Source organism: Oncorhynchus tshawytscha, linkage group LG30 (assembly GCF_018296145.1).
Source record: "Oncorhynchus tshawytscha isolate Ot180627B linkage group LG30, Otsh_v2.0, whole genome shotgun sequence".
NCBI lineage: Eukaryota > Metazoa > Chordata > Actinopteri > Salmoniformes > Salmonidae > Oncorhynchus > Oncorhynchus tshawytscha.
The window spans coordinates 44,178,789-44,200,598 of NC_056458.1; the positions used below are offsets into that span (position 1 = coordinate 44,178,789).

A 21,810-nucleotide genomic window follows, 5' to 3' on the forward strand; every position below is an offset into this window, starting at 1 on the left:
TACTACTAGAGGGGATCCAGATACAGTAGTACTACTAGAGAGGATCCAGATACAGTAGTACTACTAGAGGGGATCCAGATACAGTAGTACTACTAGAGGGGATCCAGATACAGTAGTACTACTAGAGGGGATCCAGATACAGTAGTACTACTAGAGGGGATCCAGATACAGTAGTACTACTAGAGGGGATCCAGATACAGTAGTACTACTAGAGGGGATCCAGATACAGTAGTACTACTAGAGGGGATCCAGATACAGTAGTACTACTAGAGGGGATCCAGATACAGTAGTACTACTAGAGGGGATCTGGATACAGTAGTACTACTAGAGGGGATCTGGATACAGCACATGTAGTACGCAAACTTGCAGTAGTTTTACCTCTGTTAGAATAAGACTGTCACATTTGGGGATAGCATTGTGCAATCTAGAGTTTTCTTTAGAGGTAGACCGGGGGAATACAGAATAAATAATTACACACTGCACAAACACTTTTTCATCAGAATACTGGAGGTTGTGGGGTCAATATTGCTGTTGCTTCATTAGTACTAACAAAATGTAGTTATGGAACGTTAATCTCACGTCACAGTAACTGATCCAAGAGCATTTCTATAGCATTGCCTTTACCATCACAACACACAAGTGCGTCATGGAAGAAGTTGTCACAAAAAAAGATGACTCTTTCCATCGAAGGTCGGCTAATGGCTAATGTGTCAACATGAAACATCCCACTAACATCACAACAGGACACGGTAAGTACCTTCAACACCAAAAACTGTTGCTTAGGACACTCATTGAGCCACAAGCCGTCTTTCACTAGCTACCTTCTTTAAACAAACAGCTACTATACTCTTTAGTGTGTCTGAAGCAGGAACAGGTGGGTCAAATGCAAGCCAACAATCCCTGGAATCCTCTGTACATCTCAGACACAGGTCACATCAGTTACGTCCGATTCACCGGCCCTCCGCTTGGACCACTGATGTCACTTAGTAAAACAAACATGCCTAACGAGGCGAACAATTGGATTGCCACTTACCGTTAGATTTTATTGAGCAACTTCTCTTTTCCGCTGACACTGGCAAAGACCACAGACCCTTGTTCCCGAGGCCTGCCTGCCTGCTCCAGGGGTATAAAATGGGGGGAGAATCTGGTGTTCTGCCTCAACCAACTTTTCCTTCAGCATTTCTGCTACTCTTCTACAGAGCTTCTTCACCACCACCTCCACAGGTAAGAGCCGGGGGTCTCTTTGTGTTTCACTGGAGGGTTGGGAACCACAGTTGGGTTAGGGTGGCAGATCTTGGGGATGTAGATGTCACTAGAATCTGAAAACAACCTTGGAACTCTTACTGTTTTTGTTGAACAAATGTATTTTGGTCAGTAACAACTGTATTTTACTGCATCTAGTGAGCTATTCCTGTATGAGTGCTTATGGAAATAGTCGTTTTGTTGATGTAAGGCTATGGTTTCTTTTAGAACATGCTGAATGACAATATTACACCAGAATATGGGTCGTGTCGTCAGCATTACACAGAAGGAGTAATGTCACTCCTAGAAGAATAGAGATGTTTCTCGTGCACTGCATGAAACTCCCACAGTGTTGACATACCTGTTTCGTTTGTCTTTCTCTCCTCCAGCCCATCATCAACATGGCCCTCTGGCTCCAAGCTGCGTCTCTGCTGGTGCTGCTGGCCCTCTATCCTGGGGCAGACGCTGCAGCTGCCCAACACCTGTGTGGCTCTCATCTGGTGGATGCCCTCTATCTGGTGTGTGGAGAGAAAGGATTCTTTTACAACCCAAAGAGAGATGTGGATCCCCTAACAGGTAAGACACCTCTAGCACTGTCTGAATTCAAAAGACTTCATATCTGCTCGACAACTCAACTTGATCTAAGACCACGAGTTACTTTACTGTTTTTGTGTGTCGAAATGACATTTAGAAAACGCATGGTCACTTAGAAGAAACTGCAAATATGAAACTGAATGTGAAGGCAATGATGAAACACAGAAAAGGACAGTAGTCCATACAATATGCTGCTTGATGTTATGAGGTAGCACTCACTCAATGTGCTTTTTCTCCTCTTGCAGGGTTTCTCTTTCCAAAATCGTCCCAGGAGAACGAAGTTGCCGAGTACCCGTTCAAAGACCAGATGGACATGATAGTAAAGAGAGGTATTGTAGAGCAGTGCTGTCACAAGCCTTGCAACATCTTCGACCTGCAGAACTACTGCAACTGAGGCCTGTCTCACCGCTAAGCCTGTTCTTCTCTCTGCCACTCTCCAATGCTCAGAGGCATCATCTCCGTCTCAAAGAAAAGCTTCAAGTGCAGACAAGAAATGGCATAGACATGTTTTATTTTTCCTAGAAAATAAAGTTCTATGAAATGAGCAAGCACTTTGTTTTCCTTTTGTAAATGGGCCTTATGTTCGGAGTAGTCTACTATGACTTCTGTTCAATTTGTGGTTCTGATTTTCTCATTATCCTGGGTTGAAACCAAACTATTGTAAATGGGCCTTATGTTCGGAGTAGGCTACTATGACTTCTGTTCAATTTGTGGTTCTGATTTTCTCATTATCCTGGGTTGAAACCAAACTTTTGTAAATGGGCCTTATGTTCGGAGTAGGCTACTATGACTTCTGTTCAATTTGTGGTTCTGATTTTCTCATTATCCTGGGTTGAAACCAAACTATTGTAAATGGGCCTTATGTTCGGAGTAGGCTACTATGACTTCTGTTCAATTTGTGGTTCTGATTTTCTCATTATCCTGGGTTGAAACCAAACTTTTGTAAATGGGCCTTATGTTCGGAGTAGGCTGCTATGACTTCTGTTCAATTTGTGGTTCTGATTTTCTCATTATCCTGGGTTGAAACCAAACTATTGTAAATGTATATTGTAATGCAGACAAAATGGGCACGAGAAACACTCTTCTCACGCCACTTCGAAAGAGTTTCGCCTGGAAGTGACTTTTTTTTGTAGCAGGTTAGGAGAATGAATGAACCCTTTCACCCTGCTCCTCTGCACACTCCACTAGCGTCCAGTCAAAGCTAGCATCCACTACAAGACCGTGGTACTTGCCAATGGAGTAGCAAGCCCCTCCCTACCTTCAGGCTATGCCCAAACCCTAAACCCCAACTCGGGGTCTCCATTCTGCCACCTCTGGTCTTTTGGCTCTCCTACCACTACGGGAGGGCAGCTCCCACTCAGCCCAGTCCACGCTCTTCTCTGTCCTGACACCCCTATGGAGGAACCAGCTTCCCCCTGAAGCTAGGACAGCAGAGTCCCTGCTCACCTTCCAAAGACATCTGAAACCCTACCACTTCAAAGAACATCTTAAATAATCCCACAGCACCTAATATCCATTAGATTGGGCAAAAATGAATTGTTTGGTTTTAGGAGGATAATACAATGTCATTCTTGCATACACATTGTGTTGTATGATGAAGTCCTACAGAGCTGCGCTTCTCAAAGTGGACACTGGGGGTCACTCTTCCCTCTGATTTACAGAGACATAAGACAGAGATGATGATCACATCAAAAAAATGAATGGAATGAATCGAGAGGTTTTAGTTGAGTATAGTTTAGATTATAGGATGTCCAGTAGCTGTTGCACATGCAGCAGCTACTCTTCCTGGGGGTCCACATCAAGCACGTGACAAAATACACAACAGTTATAGACAAGAACAAAATAAGATAATAGTACATTAAATAAAAAAATGTGAATAAGATAAGAATCATATATTGTCAAGACACCGAGAGACAACAACAATACCTTTTACATACTTCATGTATACATTTTAATATACTTCTATACAGTACAGTTCATTTAGATCAATATGATTAAATTATATTAACAACCTAAAATGTTGTAAATATAACTAATTTGATAAAGAAGCCTTTCTTTTTTCGACCTTTATTTAACTAGGCAAGTCAGTTAAGAACAAAATCTTATTTTCAATGACAGCCTAGGAACAGTGGGTTAACTGCCTGTTCAGGGGCAGAACATCAGATTTTGTACCTTGTCAGCTCAGGGATTTGAACTTGCAACCTTCCGGTTACTAGTCCAACGCTCTAACCACTAGGCTACACGGCCCTATACTGCAAAATTTAGGGCCGTTCTCCTATGCATTAACCAATGGTTGTGGTAACATTATCGACTGTGCAGTCGGTTGTTCAGAGGGGCGTTCATTTCGCCTGAACGTTTGGTACATTGCGATAACATCTGTAAATGTTATCGCAATGTAACATCCACAAATTTGTTGTACGTTCTTGAACAGACTTTGAGGTACGTTTGCTCCCGTTTGGTGGGTGTGGCGACGTGTGGGCTTGACGCAATAAGTGACGTTTTTAAAGTGTGATTGCCATGCTGCCAGACCCCCTCCCCGGTTTTTTTCGACTGAGCCTTCAGTATAGCACCGTTTCAGTTCAATTGAATGTTCCAGAATGTAAAAACGTACTGAAAGCAGCCCAGATTGCTTTAACATTCCCCCTTGCTCATTCGATGGACACGTCAACCACTGGTTAGCTAGTTGATAGGTAAATTACCTATCCAGACGTTGTAAGATCTGATAGATCTGACAGGCGTCAGCAACGTCTGAGCAGTAGTGAAAGCGCAGCGTCGTCGCCTGCTCTTTTCGAGGCCAATGAGAGAGCTGCTGACGGAGGTAATGGGCGGGCCAGACGTACACCTGAGCAGGTCAGGGTGACTTGATGTGTGTGCCCACGCCCCCTGAGAATAATGTGTCGGATCGATTCGTTTCTGCGAACGTTGTTTTTTTATGCGGGGAATTAAGAACGGTCACATTGGGAACGGATACTTTTACCGGTCTCTTTTTTTAGCCTACTACTACTTTTTCGGCTACTTCGAGATTTATTGGATATTAGCCTAAATCAACACAATGCAATATGTTCATTTATCTAAGGATTCATGCCGAAACGGTACGTTTATAGGCTAATACTTCAATGTCATCATATTATTGTAGGCTACGCTATTTAATGGGAAATGGGGGCCTACAATATTTTTTTGAATGTTTGTGATATAGCAACAGTAGGCTTATTCACGAAGGGCGTATTGGCAGACTATAATACCCATGGGTTGGCATCCGTAAATACACTTAATAGACAAAAAAAAATGATATTGTCAGAAATTATTTTCTAAACGTCTTCATCTGGAGCAGAACACAAAGCCAGTTTTTAAATGTATGATTTTAAAAGCAATTGTTTGAAAATATTGTAGAATATCATGTATTTGAACTACTTTTAAATGGGCTGATTTCCAAAGCCAGTTTTTCAGGTCATTCCACTTGAAATGTCCATATAATTGATGATTTCTACGCTCATGAGAATTGTAATCTCCGTTGAACACCTTTGTTGAGGGGGGGGTGAGGTCATGTATTGAATCTGTCAGTCTCACTAAACATGAAATGTCATGTGGATTTCTAAAGTAGGCTATCTAATCTTCTTCTATTTTCTGTCCCCAAAGAAATTGAGCCTCATTTTATTTGACCATTCCGATCTTTAATTGGGCTTTGTGTAGATAGGTTAGTGTTGATAACATACAACATGAATACACTGGTATCATTCTGATAACTGCCATGGATATTACTATTGTGACATAATAGTAATCAGTCAACACATGACCTGGTTAAGCAATCTGCTATGTAGGTCATTACTGCTGTGTGTTTTGGACTGGTTTCTCTTCACCAGATGTTCTAATAGTGTTTATACTTTATTGTACATAAATGTATTTACTTAGAAATAACATGGTGATCACACAATAAGAGCATAATAGCTTTCATAAAGCTATAAGGCCCGAGCAGGTGTAGTGTAGGTGTGCCTGGAAACAGCCCTTAGCCATGGTATATTGGCCATATACCACAAACCCCCAAGGTGTCATTGCTATTATAAACTGGTTACCAACATAATTAGAGCAGTAAAAATAAATGTTTTGTGAAACCCGGTGGTATAGGGTCTGATATACCACGGCGGTCAGCCAATCAGCATTCAGGGCTCCAGCCACCCAGTTCATATTAAGCTATAATGGTAAAAGTGATTTCACTCTGCTTGTTTTTCCAGGTTCCATAATAAGGCTACTGTGTCCATCTCAGACTGCGGTGTGTATAGTCAACGGGGAGTCAAACCTCCTCAACACCTCCTTCACTGACAATCACAATGCCACAGAGACAGGGCTGTCAGCCGTCGGCAACAACTGGACCAACTATAACTTCTGGACTGGTTTGACCTTGGCAGTGCTGTCGGCCTTCCTGATTGGAGGAAGTGTGATGCTGAAGAAGAAGGCCCTGCTTCGCCTAGCCAATAATGGACAGACCAGAGCAGGTGGGGGGTCTTCACTGTTTAAGGATGTGGAAAAACACAAATCCGTCACATTACACCACAGGAGGGCATTGTCCTTATTTTGATCAAAGTTTTATATAGAATCAAGTTCTGATGGGTATCTACTGACAGTCGTTTTTTTAACGTCATCACTAGCCAAACTCCGCCCAGTACCACGTCCTGAATCTTACATGCCCTTCTAGCCAAACTCCGCCCAGTACCACGTCCTGAATCTTACACGCCCTTCTAGCCAAACTCCGCCCAGTACCACGTCCTGAATCTTACACGCCCTTCTAGCCGGCTACCACCCAGTACCACGTCCTGAATCTTACACGCCCTTCTAGCCAAACTCCGCCCAGTACCACGTCCTGAATCTTACACGCCCTTCTAGCCAAACTCCGCCCAGTACCACGTCCTGAATCTTACACGCCCTTCTAGAATCTTACGTCCTGAATCCCTTCTAGCCAAACTCCGCCCAGTACCACGTCCTGAATCTTACACGCCCTTCTAGCCAAACTCCGCCCAGTACCACGTCCTGAATCTTACACGCCCTTAGCCAAACTCCGCCCCAGTACCACGCCCTGAATCTACAGCCCTTCAAACCCTACCCGTCCTGAATCTTACAGTACCACAGTCCTGAATAGCCAAACTCCGCCCAGTACCACGTCCTGAATCTTAGCCCCAAACTCCGCCCAGTACCACGTCCTGAATCTTACACGCCCTTCTAGCCAAACTCCGCCTACCACGTCCCCAGTACCACGTCCTGAATCTTACACACCCTTCTAGCTGGCTACCACCCAGTACCACGTCCTGAATCTTACACGCCCTTCTAGCTGGCTACCACCCAGTACCACGTCCTGAATCTTACCCACGTCCCTTCTAGCCAAAGCAGTGGCTACCACCCAGTACCACCGTCCTGAATCTTACACACCCTTCTAGCTGGCTACCACCCAGACCACGTCCTGAATCTTACACCACGTCCCCTTACAGCTGGCTACCACCCAGTACCACGTCCTGAATCTTACACACCCTTCTAGCTGGCTACCACCCAGTACCACGTCCTGAATCTTACACACCCTTCTAGCCGGCTACCACCCAGTACCACGTCCTGAATCTTACACGCCCTTCTAGCCGGCTACCACCCAGTACCACGTCCTGAATCTTACACACCCTTCTAGCCGGCTACCACCCAGTACTCTACCCTGCTACCTAGAGACTGCTGCCCTATTTACATAGTCATTGAACACTGGTCGCTTTAATACTGTTAACATACTGTTTTACCACTTTATATGTACATTGTATGTACAAAACATTAAGAACACCTTCCTAATATTGAGTTGCAGTCTATGTCATGGTGCATGTTCATAATGTTTTGTACACTCAGTGTATATAGTGCATTCTAATGATAACTACTGCTATTACAAACCTTTTCTGGTCAGATACTGTCTATACATACCATTCACATACATATACATTTATTTATGACTCTATCTATCATTCTGTTAGGTCTTCATTTTTTAAAACATGTGTGCATTGTTATTGTATTGCTAGATATTCCTGTATTGTTGGAGCCAGAAACATAATCATTTCGCTGTACCTGCGATAACATCCTGTAAAACTGTGTAGGCGACCAAGAAACCTGGATTTGATTTGACTATGACCCAACAGTATGATATTTCAGCTCTCCGTATCGATAGCGAATAGTACATCCAGTTCCTGTTTAAAGGTTGTTGTAGTATCTAAATACTGGACATGAACCCTGACCGAAACGATGAAACACAGTCTAATAAAGGACTCTGTTCTCTGTCCGTTATATAACATTTGATTAAACAAACTGTCCTGAATATCAGGGTTTCCTGAGGACAAGAAACAACTTTATTTGTTATTGATTTGTTTGTCTTCTAATTCTAATGAATGCCTTGTTTGCTGTGTTCTGTGCAGGTGAAGGTGGTCATGGATATTTAAAGGACTGGCTATGGTGGAGTGGACTTCTAACCAGTGAGTTTTGTTGTTGTTGTTAAATAATCTATCCTCAATGTTTGTCACAAGCACTATAATGTAGTGTGGGAATAGCAGTAGTTTTATCATAGTTCTGTTGGGTAGCTATTAGAACTATAAGGCTTATCCCAGGGGTGTTGAACTCATTTTGCCCCTGGGGGCTGCATTCGGTCTTCATTGAGTTCCGGAGGGCCGCACTGATTTTTAAAAAATGTTTAATTTAGATTTCCTTGCTGTCAAAATTAGTAAACATTTCTCCTCTAGCCATTGTTTTGGGAATTTTCGATGATCCCTGACTGTTTAGTGATCATTAGCGAGCTGGACAGCCAAGAAAACGTCTCAAAGAACCAAAAGGATTAGGACTACATTCAATGTTTTTGCATTATGTCCTGCCTCTCACAGTGGGTGCCGGTGAGGTTGCCAACTTTGCAGCGTACATGTTTGCTCCAGCTACTGTGGTGACTCCTCTGGGCGCCCTGAGTGTCCTTATCAGGTACCCTTACTTTCTCTGTTGTCTATTAACACACAGCCTTCACATACAGGTACTTCTACTCTCTCTGGTTTTTCATTTTCCATGACTGTGTAAAATCCCACACCGTTGTTGTCATTTTTGCACCCTTTATTTTGGTGTACGTGTAAACTTATTTGAACTTTCAGGAGCTGTTGTGTGTGTGTTTTGTGTTCGTGTTGATACTGTGTATCCTCACATCGAAGTCATTGTTCTACAGGTTTGCATTAATATTCAAATGACTGTCATTGTGGCTTCTCTCTGGACACAGTGCAGTGCTGTCCTCTTACCTGTTGGGGGAGACACTGAATCTGTTGGGGAAGCTGGGCTGTGTGCTCAGCATACTGGGCAGCACTCTCATGGTGATCCATGCACCTGAAGAAGAGGAAGTCACTACCCTGCAGCAGATGACTGACAAATTGCTTGACCCAGGTACATCGTTGATATTCATTGACATAAAAATGATTCACACAGCAATTATTTTATTAAGGGCAGTGCAACAATGAGGTAATGAACATGTCATTTAGAGTAGAGAAACTTCAAACATGCTATCGTCATTATTGAGCAAATATGTAGACAGAAAGACAGACGGTACATATGCACCAGGGAATAACACCTGTCTGTTCCCTAACTACCTTCCACCACACCCTAGAGAAACACTTATCTCCCTCTCTCCTCTGTGTCAAGCCTCACTTCAATGGCTCCTGTGTATCCGCTTTGTGTCTCTAGGCTTCCTTGTGTTTGCCAGTATCCTGCTGGTGGCCTGCTTGCTGCTTATCTTCTACTTCTCCCCCCGTGTGGGCCAGACCAACATCCTGGTCTACATCGGCATCTGTTCCCTGCTGGGAGCCTTCACCGTCTCCTCCGTCAAGGGCCTGGGCATCGCCATCCGCACAGTGACCTCTGACCCGGCCGTGGTGCGTCACCCGCTCACCTGGATCCTACTGGTGTCACTGGTCAGTTCCATCGTGGTCCAGGTCAACTACCTGAACAAGTCTCTGGACACCTTCAACACGCTGCTGGTCTACCCAATCTACTACGTGTGTTTCACCACCGTGGTGCTCACCACCTCCATCATCCTGTTTAAAGAGTGGGGGACCATGTCTGGTGTGGATGTGGTGGGCACCGTGGGGGGCTTCCTGGTCATCATCTTGGGGGTAGCCATGCTGCACCTGTTCAAAGACATCCACGTCACCCTGGAGGGCCTGGCCAGCAGAATGTGTCAGCCGCTGGAGGTGAAACGGGAGGACAAACACATCCTCATTGAGAATATGGAGAGCCTGCCTCCCATGAGAGAAGACGCACCCAGAGTCTTCATCATCAGCTGAGAGACTGGCACTCAGGATCTTCATCATCAGCTGAGAGACTGGCACTCAGGATCTTCATCATCAGCTGAGAGACTGGCACTCAGGATCTTCATCATCAGCTGAGAGACTGGCACTCAGGATCTTCATCATCAGCTGAGAGACTGGCACCTGAGAGAACTCTTAGCACATTCACTTATGTAAATATGTATTCGTTAGTCTTTTTATTGGTAGTTTTATGTAGATTTGTGACCAGATCTGTTGTTGACTATGTCTATGATGCTCCAGGATGCTAAATAGTTACTGAGGACTTTTGTCTATGAAGGTACCAGAGAAGAGATGACATTTTATATAGTTGTTTATACTTGTGGGTGTTTTTTAACCTCAGTTAATGATCATATGGGTTGCTGATGACGCTGCAGGCTATGTAGACTGCTGCTGAAGACCAATGTTTGTGATTCATCAAGGCATTTTAAAAGGGCTATTTTTTTATATATATATATATATATATATATATATATATATATATATATATATATATATATATATATATATATATACTTTGCATTTTAAGATGTTGACTACATTTCATATTTCTGTTGCCTGTCACTCATTTCAATAAATATTTTCTATTTTGTGCCCATTACAGTGGAGAGATGAGGAAGTATTGTTGCCGCAGCTCTTACAGTTGAGCCCAGGTCGGGGATTGAGATGTTTACATCAATACTCAGTAAGAACCATAGCACCTTAAATGATAACATAGAGATTAAGATCCAAGCTAAAGTCTCAAAACTCAAACAATGGCAGCTGTTGCAGGAGTACACATTTACTTAACTGCCACACCCAAAAAACCGTCAAGCTGTCTTCAATAGGCCCATTGTAGCCTAATACCAGCGTGCAGAGACACGCTGTGTGGCCACACAGTACACGGATTGAAGCGATCTGCTACATGATGTGAATAAGTCCCGTGAACGTTGACATATTTGGAAATTGCTCTGGAAGAAATGTAGCACAACCAATCAAACTGCAGTTTGAAGACAGTTACTTTTACAGCATTTTAAAAATATATATTAAGACATTCATAATTATGAATAGCTTTACACATTGTAAACTTTGAACTTGGGAAACCTCAAGCTTGATATTTGATATAGTATGGTGTATTATTCCGTTCCCTATTGGTCATGGCCTGGGAATCATGCTAAGGTTGGTTTCACTAATTGACGCTATGGGAAGGCTGAGAGATGACTAACCGTGAGGAGTGGAGTTTCACTGTTGTGGCGGCATTTTATTGCCTGAGTCACCTCATTTTGTGTGTGTGTGTGTGTGTGTTTTATGAACTGGGGTGTAATAGTTCGATCCACAGTATGTGGGATCTAATCATTTTGTTATGAACACTGATATTCCTCTATACCTACAGGATCCATTACAACTTAACAGTCAAATAATTACTGGAATAGGAAGTAATTAACCTATAGCAGCAAGGCTCATTATTACAGGCCCATTGATTGAACGCCAACACAGAACCCCTGAAACAGTATCAGTGCAGTTATGAATTTGTACTCAGTAAATTATTCAGTGTGCTTGTTCTGGCTTCCCAACTATATTCTCTGAGACAAACAGGTTCCCCTGCTTTTTTTTCCTAGGGATGAAGTGTGCTCACTGGTCTCAGTCAACAAAGATGTGTCAGGTGTCTGCACCACTGAGCTTTGTCAGGAGCAGAGCAGACTAATTATGTGGGTTGGCTATTAACTGCTGAACTGAGAGAGAGAGACTGAGGAGAGACAGAGAGAGAGAGAGAGGGAGAGAGAGAGAGAGAGAGAGAGAGAGAGAGAGAGAGGGAGAGAGAGAGAGTGAGAGGGGAGAGAGAGACAGACAGAGAGAGAGAGAGAGGGAGAGAGAGACAGACAGAGAGAGAGAAAGAGGGACTGAGAGAAAGAGGGAGAGAGAGAGAGAGACTGAGAGAAAGAGGGAGGGAGAGAGAGAGAGAGAGAGAGAGCGAGAGAGAGAGCGAGAGAGAGACGGAGACTGAGAGAAAGAGAGGGAGGGAGGGAGAGAGAGAGAGAGAGAGTGAGACTTTGCTGTCTCAGACAGAGCCCAGGGACAGGTTGCTATAGAGCCCTCAGAAAGGTAACAGACTAAAGTAATTATCAACGGATGGAGGTTTTAGTGTGTCTACACCCTACCTAAACCCTACCTAATCTAGTTACCAGACCAAATAGTTATATTTTGTAGTTGATTCGAAAATACTAACTTTTCAAATACTCGAGGGTGGTCATATATAGTTTTCATAGATTTTCAACTAAAAGGCTACTATCTTCTTTGATATTCAAATACTGGTCCCAGAAAACCAATAATATTTGGAGGTATTTCAATGTATGCAAGTTATTTGAAATTATTTTTTTTTTTGATGGCTGACAAATATCTTATGAATAACCAAAAACTACAGCAGATAGTTTAGCTAGTCTAAATATATTAATATAAGTACACGGTTTAGAGGTCTCTTAGATATGAATATTAATATAGCCTATTACCTATAATTACATGAATGAGGGACATGGAATCCCCTCAACATTAGACTAGACCACTTTTTGCAGCTTCTAATAAATATATTTCTATAATTAGTGACATGAGGTAATACAGTAACACTTTACATCAAGTTCTTACGTGTAGTAACTTTGTGAATATTACAATAGAATATTACAATTGCTATATAATAATTTAATTATAATTAATAATTTGCATAATAATGGAGTGAAATAAGGAAGAAACTTGTAACTTTTTTAGTTACAAAAACTCTCAGCTCATTACTTCTGCAATTAAATCAAATGTATTTCTAAAGCCCTTCGTACATCAGCTGATATCTCAAAGTGCTGTACAGAAACCCAGCCTAAAACCCCAAACAGCAAGCACTGCAGGTGTAGAAGCACGGTGGCTAGGAAAAACTCCCTAGAAGGGCCATAACCTAGGAAGAAACCTAGAGAGGAACCAGGCTATGAGGACAGAAACCCAACCTAAAACCCCAAACAGCAAGCAATGCTCGTGTAGAAGCACTAAAATGCAATTACCAAAATATTACCAAAATATTATGTAAAAAAACATGAAAATAAAATTGCAGTTTTATTACACAGGCACGAGAACAGTTTTCACCAGTTAAATGTCATGGCAAAATGTAGATTTCCGCTTTAATAGACATACTCAAAACTAACTGCTATTCATGTGTAATTACATGATTCTGACATGCCAAAACTTGGCATATTTGGAAAGAAGACATCTGGGAGATGGTGAGGAAATTATCAGAAGATAGATAGGAGTTGCATAGTTCAGAACACACAAGATCAAGCACACACAAAGATAACCGTTATTTACAAGCTATAAGTGAATTATTGATGACTAAAGCTGGAAACACATCAGATGGCTTCCACAACATGTGAACAATATCAGAAAAAAATGGATATTGATAGACCTAACAACTAGAAATGGGAAGATGTTTAAGTAAGTGGTGTCAGGTGTGGTCACGGGAAGTTTCCAAGTCTCTGAGCCAGGAAGCAATAGTTTCCATTACTCATAAAAGGTTCTAGGCCTTGCTTTGTCCCACCCAGGTCAACTGCATATCCCTGGAAAGCTTATCTCATTGGCTACAAGGCTGTCACGGTGTCATAGTAGCCAATCCCCTGTGTAATGGATGCCTACAGCACGTGAGCAGACAACATCATATTTTTGATACACAAAGATATAGTCACTCGGTGGACATTCGATGTTGCCATTAAGTCATACCTCATTAGAGAACATTGTCAATAGGCTAGATTTTTTCCCACCAACCTAAGGATTAATTTCATAGCCCTCGTGTAGCTACAGCTCAAACACAGAGCAAAACATTTGTTAACAATTTGCTGCTGACCTCCTGAGTGGCGCAGTGGTCTAAGGCACTGCATCGCCATGCTAGCTGTGCCACTAGAGATCCTGGGTTTGAGTCCAGGCTCTGTTGCAGCTGGCTGCGACCGGGAGACCCATGGTGTGGCGATGAATTGGCCCAGCGTTGTCTGGGTTAGGGGAGGGTTTGGCCGGCAGGGATGTTCCTGTCCCATCGCGCACTAGTGACTCCAGTGGTGAGCTGGGTGCACTGCACGCTGACACAGTCAGGTGTATGGTGTTTCAGCAGTGTGGCTTGGCTGGGTTGTGTTTCGGAGGATGCACGGCTCTTGACCTTCGCCTCTCCCAAGTCTGTACGGGAGTTGCAGCGATGTCACAGGACTGTAACTAGCAATTGGATACCACGAAAAAGGGGTAAAATTTAACAAATATATATGTTTGGTGAAATCGTTGTATAAAATAAACATTTTGACTCTCAGGGCTGGTGATCAATAACAGTAGATCACAGCCAGACAAATAAGATATCCTCATGATCTGTGGAGTCCCAGCTTTCGGTGTGAATCTATTTATTCCGTGTTTATTTTGTTTATGCTTCACAACGCGAACCGGAACGTTGGTAACAGCCATCTTGAAATGAGGTCATCGACTCGGCCTTCCCTTACACACTCGTATGCCCATACATGGTAGTAAGTCACACAAAAGATTTGAAGACACAGATCAATAGCCAAGATACTCAGCTTTCTGCAGATACGCTGCTTTTGCAGATATGGGCCACCGTTCTCATAAAGGACTGACTTGGGGACTTTACATTTAAGAGGTTAAGTGTTCATTCTTTAACATGCAGTTCCAGATAAACTCAGGGGAAAAAAGTAACGTCACTGTCAATTGCGTTTATTTTCAGCAAACTGAACTTATTTGTATGAACATAAAATTAATTAACTGAGACATAAACTGAACAAGTTCCTCAGACATGTGACCAACAGAAATGGAAGAATGTGTCCCTGAACAATGGGGGGGTCAACTTCAAAGGTAACAGTCAGTATCTGGTGTCTGCACCAGCTGCATTAAGTACTGCAGTGCATCTCCTCCTCATGGACTGCACCAGATTTGTCCGTTCTTGCTGTGAGATGTTACCCCACTCTTCCACCAAGACACCTGCAAGTTCCTGGACATTTCTGGGGGGAATGGCTCTAGCCCTCACCCTCCGATCCAACAGGTCCCAGACGTGCTCAATGGGGTTGAGAACCGGGCTAGTCACTGGCCATGGCAGAACATTGACATCCCTGTCTTGCAGGAAATCACACACAGAATGAGCAGTATGGCTGGTGGCATTGTCATGCTGGAGGGTCAGGTCAGGATGAGTCTACAGGAAGGGTACCACATGAGAGGGTCTTCCCTGTAACGCACAGCGTTGAGATTGCCTGCAATGACAACAAGCTCAGTCCGATGATGCTGTGACACACCGCCCCAGACCATGACGGACCCTCCACCTCCAAATGGATCCCGCTCCAGAGTACAGGCCTCGGTGTAACGCTCATTCCTTTGACGATAAACGCGAATCTGACCATCACCCCTGGTGAGACAAAACTGCGACTTATCAGTGAAGAGCAATTTTTGTCAGTCCTGTCTGGTCCAGTGATGGTGGATTTGTGCCCATAAGCGACGTTGTTGCCGGCGATGTCTGGTGAGGACCTGCCTTACAACAGACCTACAAGCCCTCAGTCCAGCCTCTCTCAGCCTATTGTGGACAGTCTGAGCACTGATGGAGGGATTGTGCATTCCTGGTGTATATCTGGCAGTTGCTGTTGCCATCCTGTACCTGTCCTGCAGGTGTGATGTTTGGATGTACCGATCCTGTGCAGATGTTGTTACAAGTGGTCTGCCACTGAGAGGACGATCAGCTGTCCGTCCTGTCTCCCTGTAGCGCTGTCTTAGGCATCTCACAGTACGGACATTGCAATTTATTGCCCTGGCCACATCTGCAGTCCTCATGCCTCCTTACAGCATGCCTAAGGCACGTTCAGGCAGATAAGCAGGGAACCTGGGCTTCTTTCTTTTAGTGTTTTTCAGAGTCAGTAGAAAGGTCTCTTTAGTGTCCTAAGTTTTCAGAACAGTAACCTTAATTGCCTACCGTCTATAAGTTGTTAGTGTCTTAACGACCGTTCCACAGGTGCATGTTCATTAATAGTTTATGGTTCATTGAACAAGCATGGGAAACAGTGTTTAAACCCTTTACAATGAAGATCTGTGAAGTTATATGTATTATATGTATTTTTACGAATTATCTTTGAAAGACAGGGTCCTGAAAAAGGGACTTTCTTTTTTTGCTGAGTTTACAACCCTGGCGTTGTTGAAGGCAGCCAATCCAATAACAGTCACTTCCTGAGATCTGTATTCCAATAGTTTTAAAAAGTGGTACTTTTTTTGTGTGATCTGTATTCAAATAGTTTGTCACCTCCAAAGTAGCTATTTGTTCCCCCTCTAAAATAGTTACATTCCACAAAGCATAGTTAAAATTATAGTTATCCCAGTTCTGGTAGCGATCACCCACAGGCTGGTGTTGCTAAGGGCTTGATCCTATATGTGAAATGAAGAGAGGGCGTGGTTTCTTTCTTTAGCCTATCACTAACCCAGTCTCAACAAGGTGCAATGAAGAGAGGGCGTGGTTTCTTTCTTTAGCCTATCACTAACCCAGTCTCAACAAGGTGAAATGAAGAGAGGGTGTGGTTTCTTTCTTTAGCCCATCACTAACCCAGTCTCAACAAGGTGAAATGAAGAGAGGGTGTGGTTTCTTTCTTTAGCCTATCACTAACCCAGTCTCAACAAGGTGCAATGAAGAGAGGGCGTGGTTTCTTTCTTTAGCCTATCACTAACCCAGTCTCAACAAGGTGAAATGAAGAATGGTTTCTTTCTTTAGCCTATCACTAACCCAGTCTCAACAAGGTGAAATGAAGAGAGGGTGTGGTTTCTTTCTTTAGCCTATCACTAACCCAGTCTCAACAAGGTGAAATGAAGAGAGGGTGTGGTTTCTTTCTTTAGCCTATCACTAACCCAGTCTCAACAAGGTGAAATGAAGAGAGGACGTGGTTTCTTCTTCTGTATTTAATGTAAAGCACACAGTAGGAAATTAAGCTAGATTGATAGCTGAGCTATCACAGCTCCAGACACAATGAGACATAATAATGGAACAAGCAGTACACACGATGTCCACTAGATGGCGATATGCTCCCATTCATAGAGCAGTAACCATTACTCCTCTGGTTTTAGGCTACTTATCATCCATACTACCATAGACGACAGGAACACAATAGCAGTATGCAGAATAACAGATATGTTAGATAGATCAGTAGATATCATACAAAAATGTTGTAGACTCTGGGGGTTAAGAGAAATGTCTACTTAGGGTGTATCAGGGACTATTGTACATACTATTGTACAATCATACTTAGATACATTAGTAGTCTACACATTAGTGACATTGTGAACCAGTCAATATCAGTCAAAGGTCAGGGTTGTGGGGATGCATGAGTCAAAGGTCAGGGTTCTGGGTATTCATGAGTCAAAGGTCAGGGTTCTGGGTATTCATGAGTCAAAGGTCAGGGTTGTGGGGATGCATGAGTCAAAGGTCAGGATTCTGGGGACGCATGAGTCAAAGATCAGGGTTGTGGGGATGCATCAGTTGTTGGCTCCCGGGTGGTGCAGTGGTCTAAAGGCACTGCATCTTAGTGCTAGAGGTGTCACTACAGACCCTGGTTCAATTTCAGGCTATATCACAACTGGACGTGATTGGGAATCCCATAGGGCGTCATCTGGGTTTGGCCGGGTTAGGGGAGGGTTTGGCCGGGGTAGGGGCATTGTTCCTAGGCAGAGGGATTGTTCCTAGGCAGAGGGTCATTGTAAATAAGAATTTGTTCTTAACTGACTTTCCTAATTAAATAAAGGTTAAATTACTTCTTCTTCTTTTTTTACTCGGTCTGAGGATGAGAATGGCTTCCTCTGTTCTGTTATAGAGAAGAGAAATACAGTTGTTGTTGCAGCAGTGTTTGCTTCATTGGCCATAATGTAGTGTTGATGAAGTTGATTAGTCTCAGTCATTCATCTGCCAGTGCGTTGGTGGGCTCATCATATCCTGTTTCCTCCTCGTTGTTTATCAACCAGTTGGTTTCTGCCTTTGATGGTCATTTAAATCCCTAATCTTGTCACAGGGAATTTGTCTCGCTGCCACTCAACTTGAAACAACATTTTGGTCACAGTAATATAGTATGTTGTGCCTCCCTCCCTTCCCGATCATTCTATTTGTACATATGTAGGATCTTATTTTGTGCCAGTTTGCTACAGCCAGAAAATAATCCTGCAGCAACAGACAATGTTACTTTTAATTACAAACTTCAGAAGTCTTTTTATACCTCAAATACACTACAAGTTTTACATTTCCTGCGTTGCCTAAAAGTTCTCCTAATAGAGGGTGATCAAATTAAGATCCTACACCTGTACGCGGTGACGAAAACATGTTATTAACGCGAAGTGGCAAAGGATTAAATGCATAGGCCTTCATAAATCTGTTCCCATTTCCTATTTGTTCATCGCTCATTGTGTGTTGTGTTAATTACTGTGATCACTCAACATTGAGTCCCGCTCTGGATTTCAGCTGCCTTCCGCGCAAATGAAGGATGCAAAGACACTACATTTTCAACTAAACCGGTTGTCTGCCTCTAGCTAGATGGTACCAAGTGGAGAAATCTATGCAATATACTCATAATGCGTGCAGGTAGCTACTATATAATGATACGAGGCAGCAATGTTCGTTTTAATGCATGTTATATTGAGCCTTTGTGGATGTTATAACATGTATATATGACCTATGCTAGAAAGGCTTGGCAAGCTTCACAACTCAATTACATGTTAACAAAAGGCGTATTTTCAAGCATCTCCAGATGCAAGTGGACCTCCAATGCCACTATAATCTAATTCACTCACTCTTTGCTTCCTGCGTTTCCCTCTCCAAATACATCGAAAAGGAATTAGCCCGTTGCATAGCTGTCATCCTAAGTGCACAAGGAAGGGGCATTATAGAGACTTCAGTTTGCTTATGTGTGATAAAGTCAATGTGCACACACGTCCGTGTCTAGGCTGCCGACGGGAGGCAACAGTTTGAAATGATGTTGTTTATGCACACTTTATGGACAACACAACCTGTCCACGGACCAACTTTAGGCTACCTGCTGTTAGGAAGTCTGCTGACTATGTGAAATATAATGTCTCCTCGTTTCTTGTGCAAAGATTCAATCTGATGGAGAGGAGAAATGCCTTATGACACGTTTGCTACCATACAGTTTAACACTCGGTTTGAATACGTTTCATAATATTACCATCTAAGCACATTGGGTTGAAGTGTACCATTGTGAAACACCGTCAGCCTTGATTAAAAAAACCCAGAGAAACACTACTGCCTCTGCAGCTAACTGGCACATTCAGAGACTCAAGTCATGTCGGTAGAATTGAAAGGTTGGCATGGCAACCTTTTTTGGGGGGACTGAAAACGGAGAGGCAGAGCTTTTACACTTTGAACAATGACGTTCTCCTTTAGTGTGTAAAGATACTGCAGTGCTGACTTGGCCCTTTGACATTGTAGTCTTAAGGCGTCAGCTCGGCTAGCCGAACAGAAGGAGTGTTCTCTATACTCCCTTAAAAGACCTTGGCTTTAAAAAAAAAATGAGAAAAAAGGGGCAATAGTACTGTTTGTCCATTTTGAGACGCCATAGCCAGTATACACTTCCTCAAAATGGTCAGAATTAATCAAAGATAGCTCTAGAAATCTGTCATTAATTTTGACGTTTTTTTTTGCCCGAAGGGACCTTAGTCGTGCAATTTTACATCTATTTATGATGTTCCGTGCAGTGTTGTTCTACCAGCTACAGACAGTTGACTTGATACCAGAAGGTTTCTCTCTCTAGTCCTACAACACTTTGGCCTCTGGGAGATCTACTGCTTTAGCTTCATTTAGCCCTGGGCCCCAGGCAGGGCTCAGGCCACTCTGAAGGCACAAGCTTTTGTTCATTTGTTGTGAGCACTGTCATCGCCAGAGGTTAACAACACATTTAGAGTCATTGTTTTATGGTGAGAAAGCCAAGTGGAGATGCTCTGGTTTAGAAGGCGGGCACCTTTAAGCATTGGATATGGCACAAGTGAGAAAACATTTGTGTGAAGTCAACAACAACAGATCTCTCAGTTCCTTCTCCTCCAATCAGATTCCCCTTATCAGCTGTAACAATGCTCCCTATAAAGTTTTCCACTCAGGGACTTATTCAACTGGAAGTGTGATGGAGAAAGCAAGGAAAAATAAAGTGATTGTTCTGTTATTATTGGATGGTATATCACAAATGGCGTCATTCTTATTTGATAAATACCTGCACATATTCCTGATAGGCACCTTTTCATATGAGATTATGGTGTCAAGAATCAGCCAGCTCCCTCTGGAAATAGAGAATATGGGATTGCAGCTACAAACCTTTTCAGACGCAAAGGTGGGTGGAAGAGATAAGAGTGGGACAAAATTATTCCAGTGTTATTATAGCCCCATAGTGTATTCACAAACTTATTTTCCTCACAAAGTGCCTTCATTTCAAGTCACTTTACTACCTATGTGAAGATTTATAACTCAATAGGCGGTCGGTCCGTGTAAAAGCCAGTTCATTCATATTCAGAGGTTGGCAGTGAGGGTGACTGGAGATAAGGTTTTCTTTGGAGGGTGATGGAGATCAATTTCGCTCTCTAAAGCTGAACATTTTAAGTGCTTTAGAATATCTCTATTGCTTGAAACTGGGAGATTACTGTCAGTTAGTAAAATTATATATTGTGATCAATACTGAAGAAGGGGGTAAATTGAGCCATTCATTTTTTAATTTTTTTTACATTCAGCATCAGCATTAGTCTGTAATTCTCTCCTCATGTAGACCGGATAACCCTGTGTGGGTTATCCGGTAGGCCTGGGCAATTCCCTTTGGATTGATGATGAATTAAAAAATTGTACGCAGCCTACCTGTAATGCCCGGGGTGAAGTGGAGGAAGAAGTCAGGCGCAGGAAGCAGAGAGTTCAGGGTAGCGATACTTTTAATACACCACACTGGTGAAAACGAGGCCACCCAAACAAATGCCCCAAACACGGGGAACTAAACAGTTCAGCAAAAACACACGGACAACCGTGACTTACAGACGAAAATAATCCCGCACAACCAGCAGGCGGGCCGGCTGGTGAATAAAGCCCAACCAATTAACCTAACCATTTAACCTAACTAAACACAGGTGTAACTAATAAACAGACAAGGGGGGAAAAGGATCAGTGGCAGCTAGTAGGCCGGTGACGACGACCGCCGAGCGCCACCCGAACAGGAAGGGGAGCCACCTTCGGTAGGAGTCGTGACAACGTCAAGGGAAATATAGTATTCTTTCTAACAAATATCTCTAAATATATTTCAGAATGTGTATCCCTGAAGATAATCAGAATTCATGTAAGCATAAGATTTTTGAAAACATAGCTTGACCAAAAAAAGTGGTCTCTTGGAAGCTTCCTTGGGGTAAGTGGGTGTTATTGTCCTGTGGGCGTGAAAGATTCAGCAGACTGCTGGCATTACACATCTGGCTAAAAGACTGTAGCTCTGCTGGAGTCACTTTTATTGATAACTTTGACACCTTCTGGAAACAGAAGATACTCTACAGGAATGACGGAGTCCATCCAAATCATCTTGGCTCCTGGACATCTTGGCTCCTGGACATCTTGGCTCCATGCATTTCAAGGCTGCGTTGAAAC

The 21,810-nt window shown here is 43.0% G+C and overlaps 2 protein-coding genes across 2 annotated transcripts; both read left to right on the forward strand.

Moving 5' to 3' along the window:
- The first annotated feature begins 843 nt into the window (after window positions 1-843).
- Window positions 844-2,381, forward strand: LOC112234673 (insulin-like). Its single transcript, XM_024402921.2, has 3 exons — window positions 844-1,224; window positions 1,632-1,818; window positions 2,082-2,381. The coding sequence occupies exons 1-3, from the start codon at window positions 1,132-1,134 to the stop codon at window positions 2,228-2,230; spliced, it is 429 nt and encodes a 142-aa protein (XP_024258689.1). The 5' UTR covers window positions 844-1,131; the 3' UTR covers window positions 2,231-2,381.
- A 2,330-nt stretch (window positions 2,382-4,711) lies between these two features.
- Window positions 4,712-10,779, forward strand: nipal4 (NIPA like domain containing 4). Its single transcript, XM_042309520.1, has 7 exons — window positions 4,712-4,928; window positions 6,066-6,326; window positions 8,265-8,321; window positions 8,724-8,814; window positions 9,101-9,261; window positions 9,559-10,172; window positions 10,207-10,779. Exons 1-6 carry the CDS (start codon window positions 4,889-4,891, stop codon window positions 10,155-10,157), a joined length of 1,209 nt encoding a protein of 402 aa, XP_042165454.1. The 5' UTR covers window positions 4,712-4,888; the 3' UTR covers window positions 10,158-10,172; window positions 10,207-10,779.
- Window positions 10,780-21,810: the final 11,031 nt, after the last annotated feature.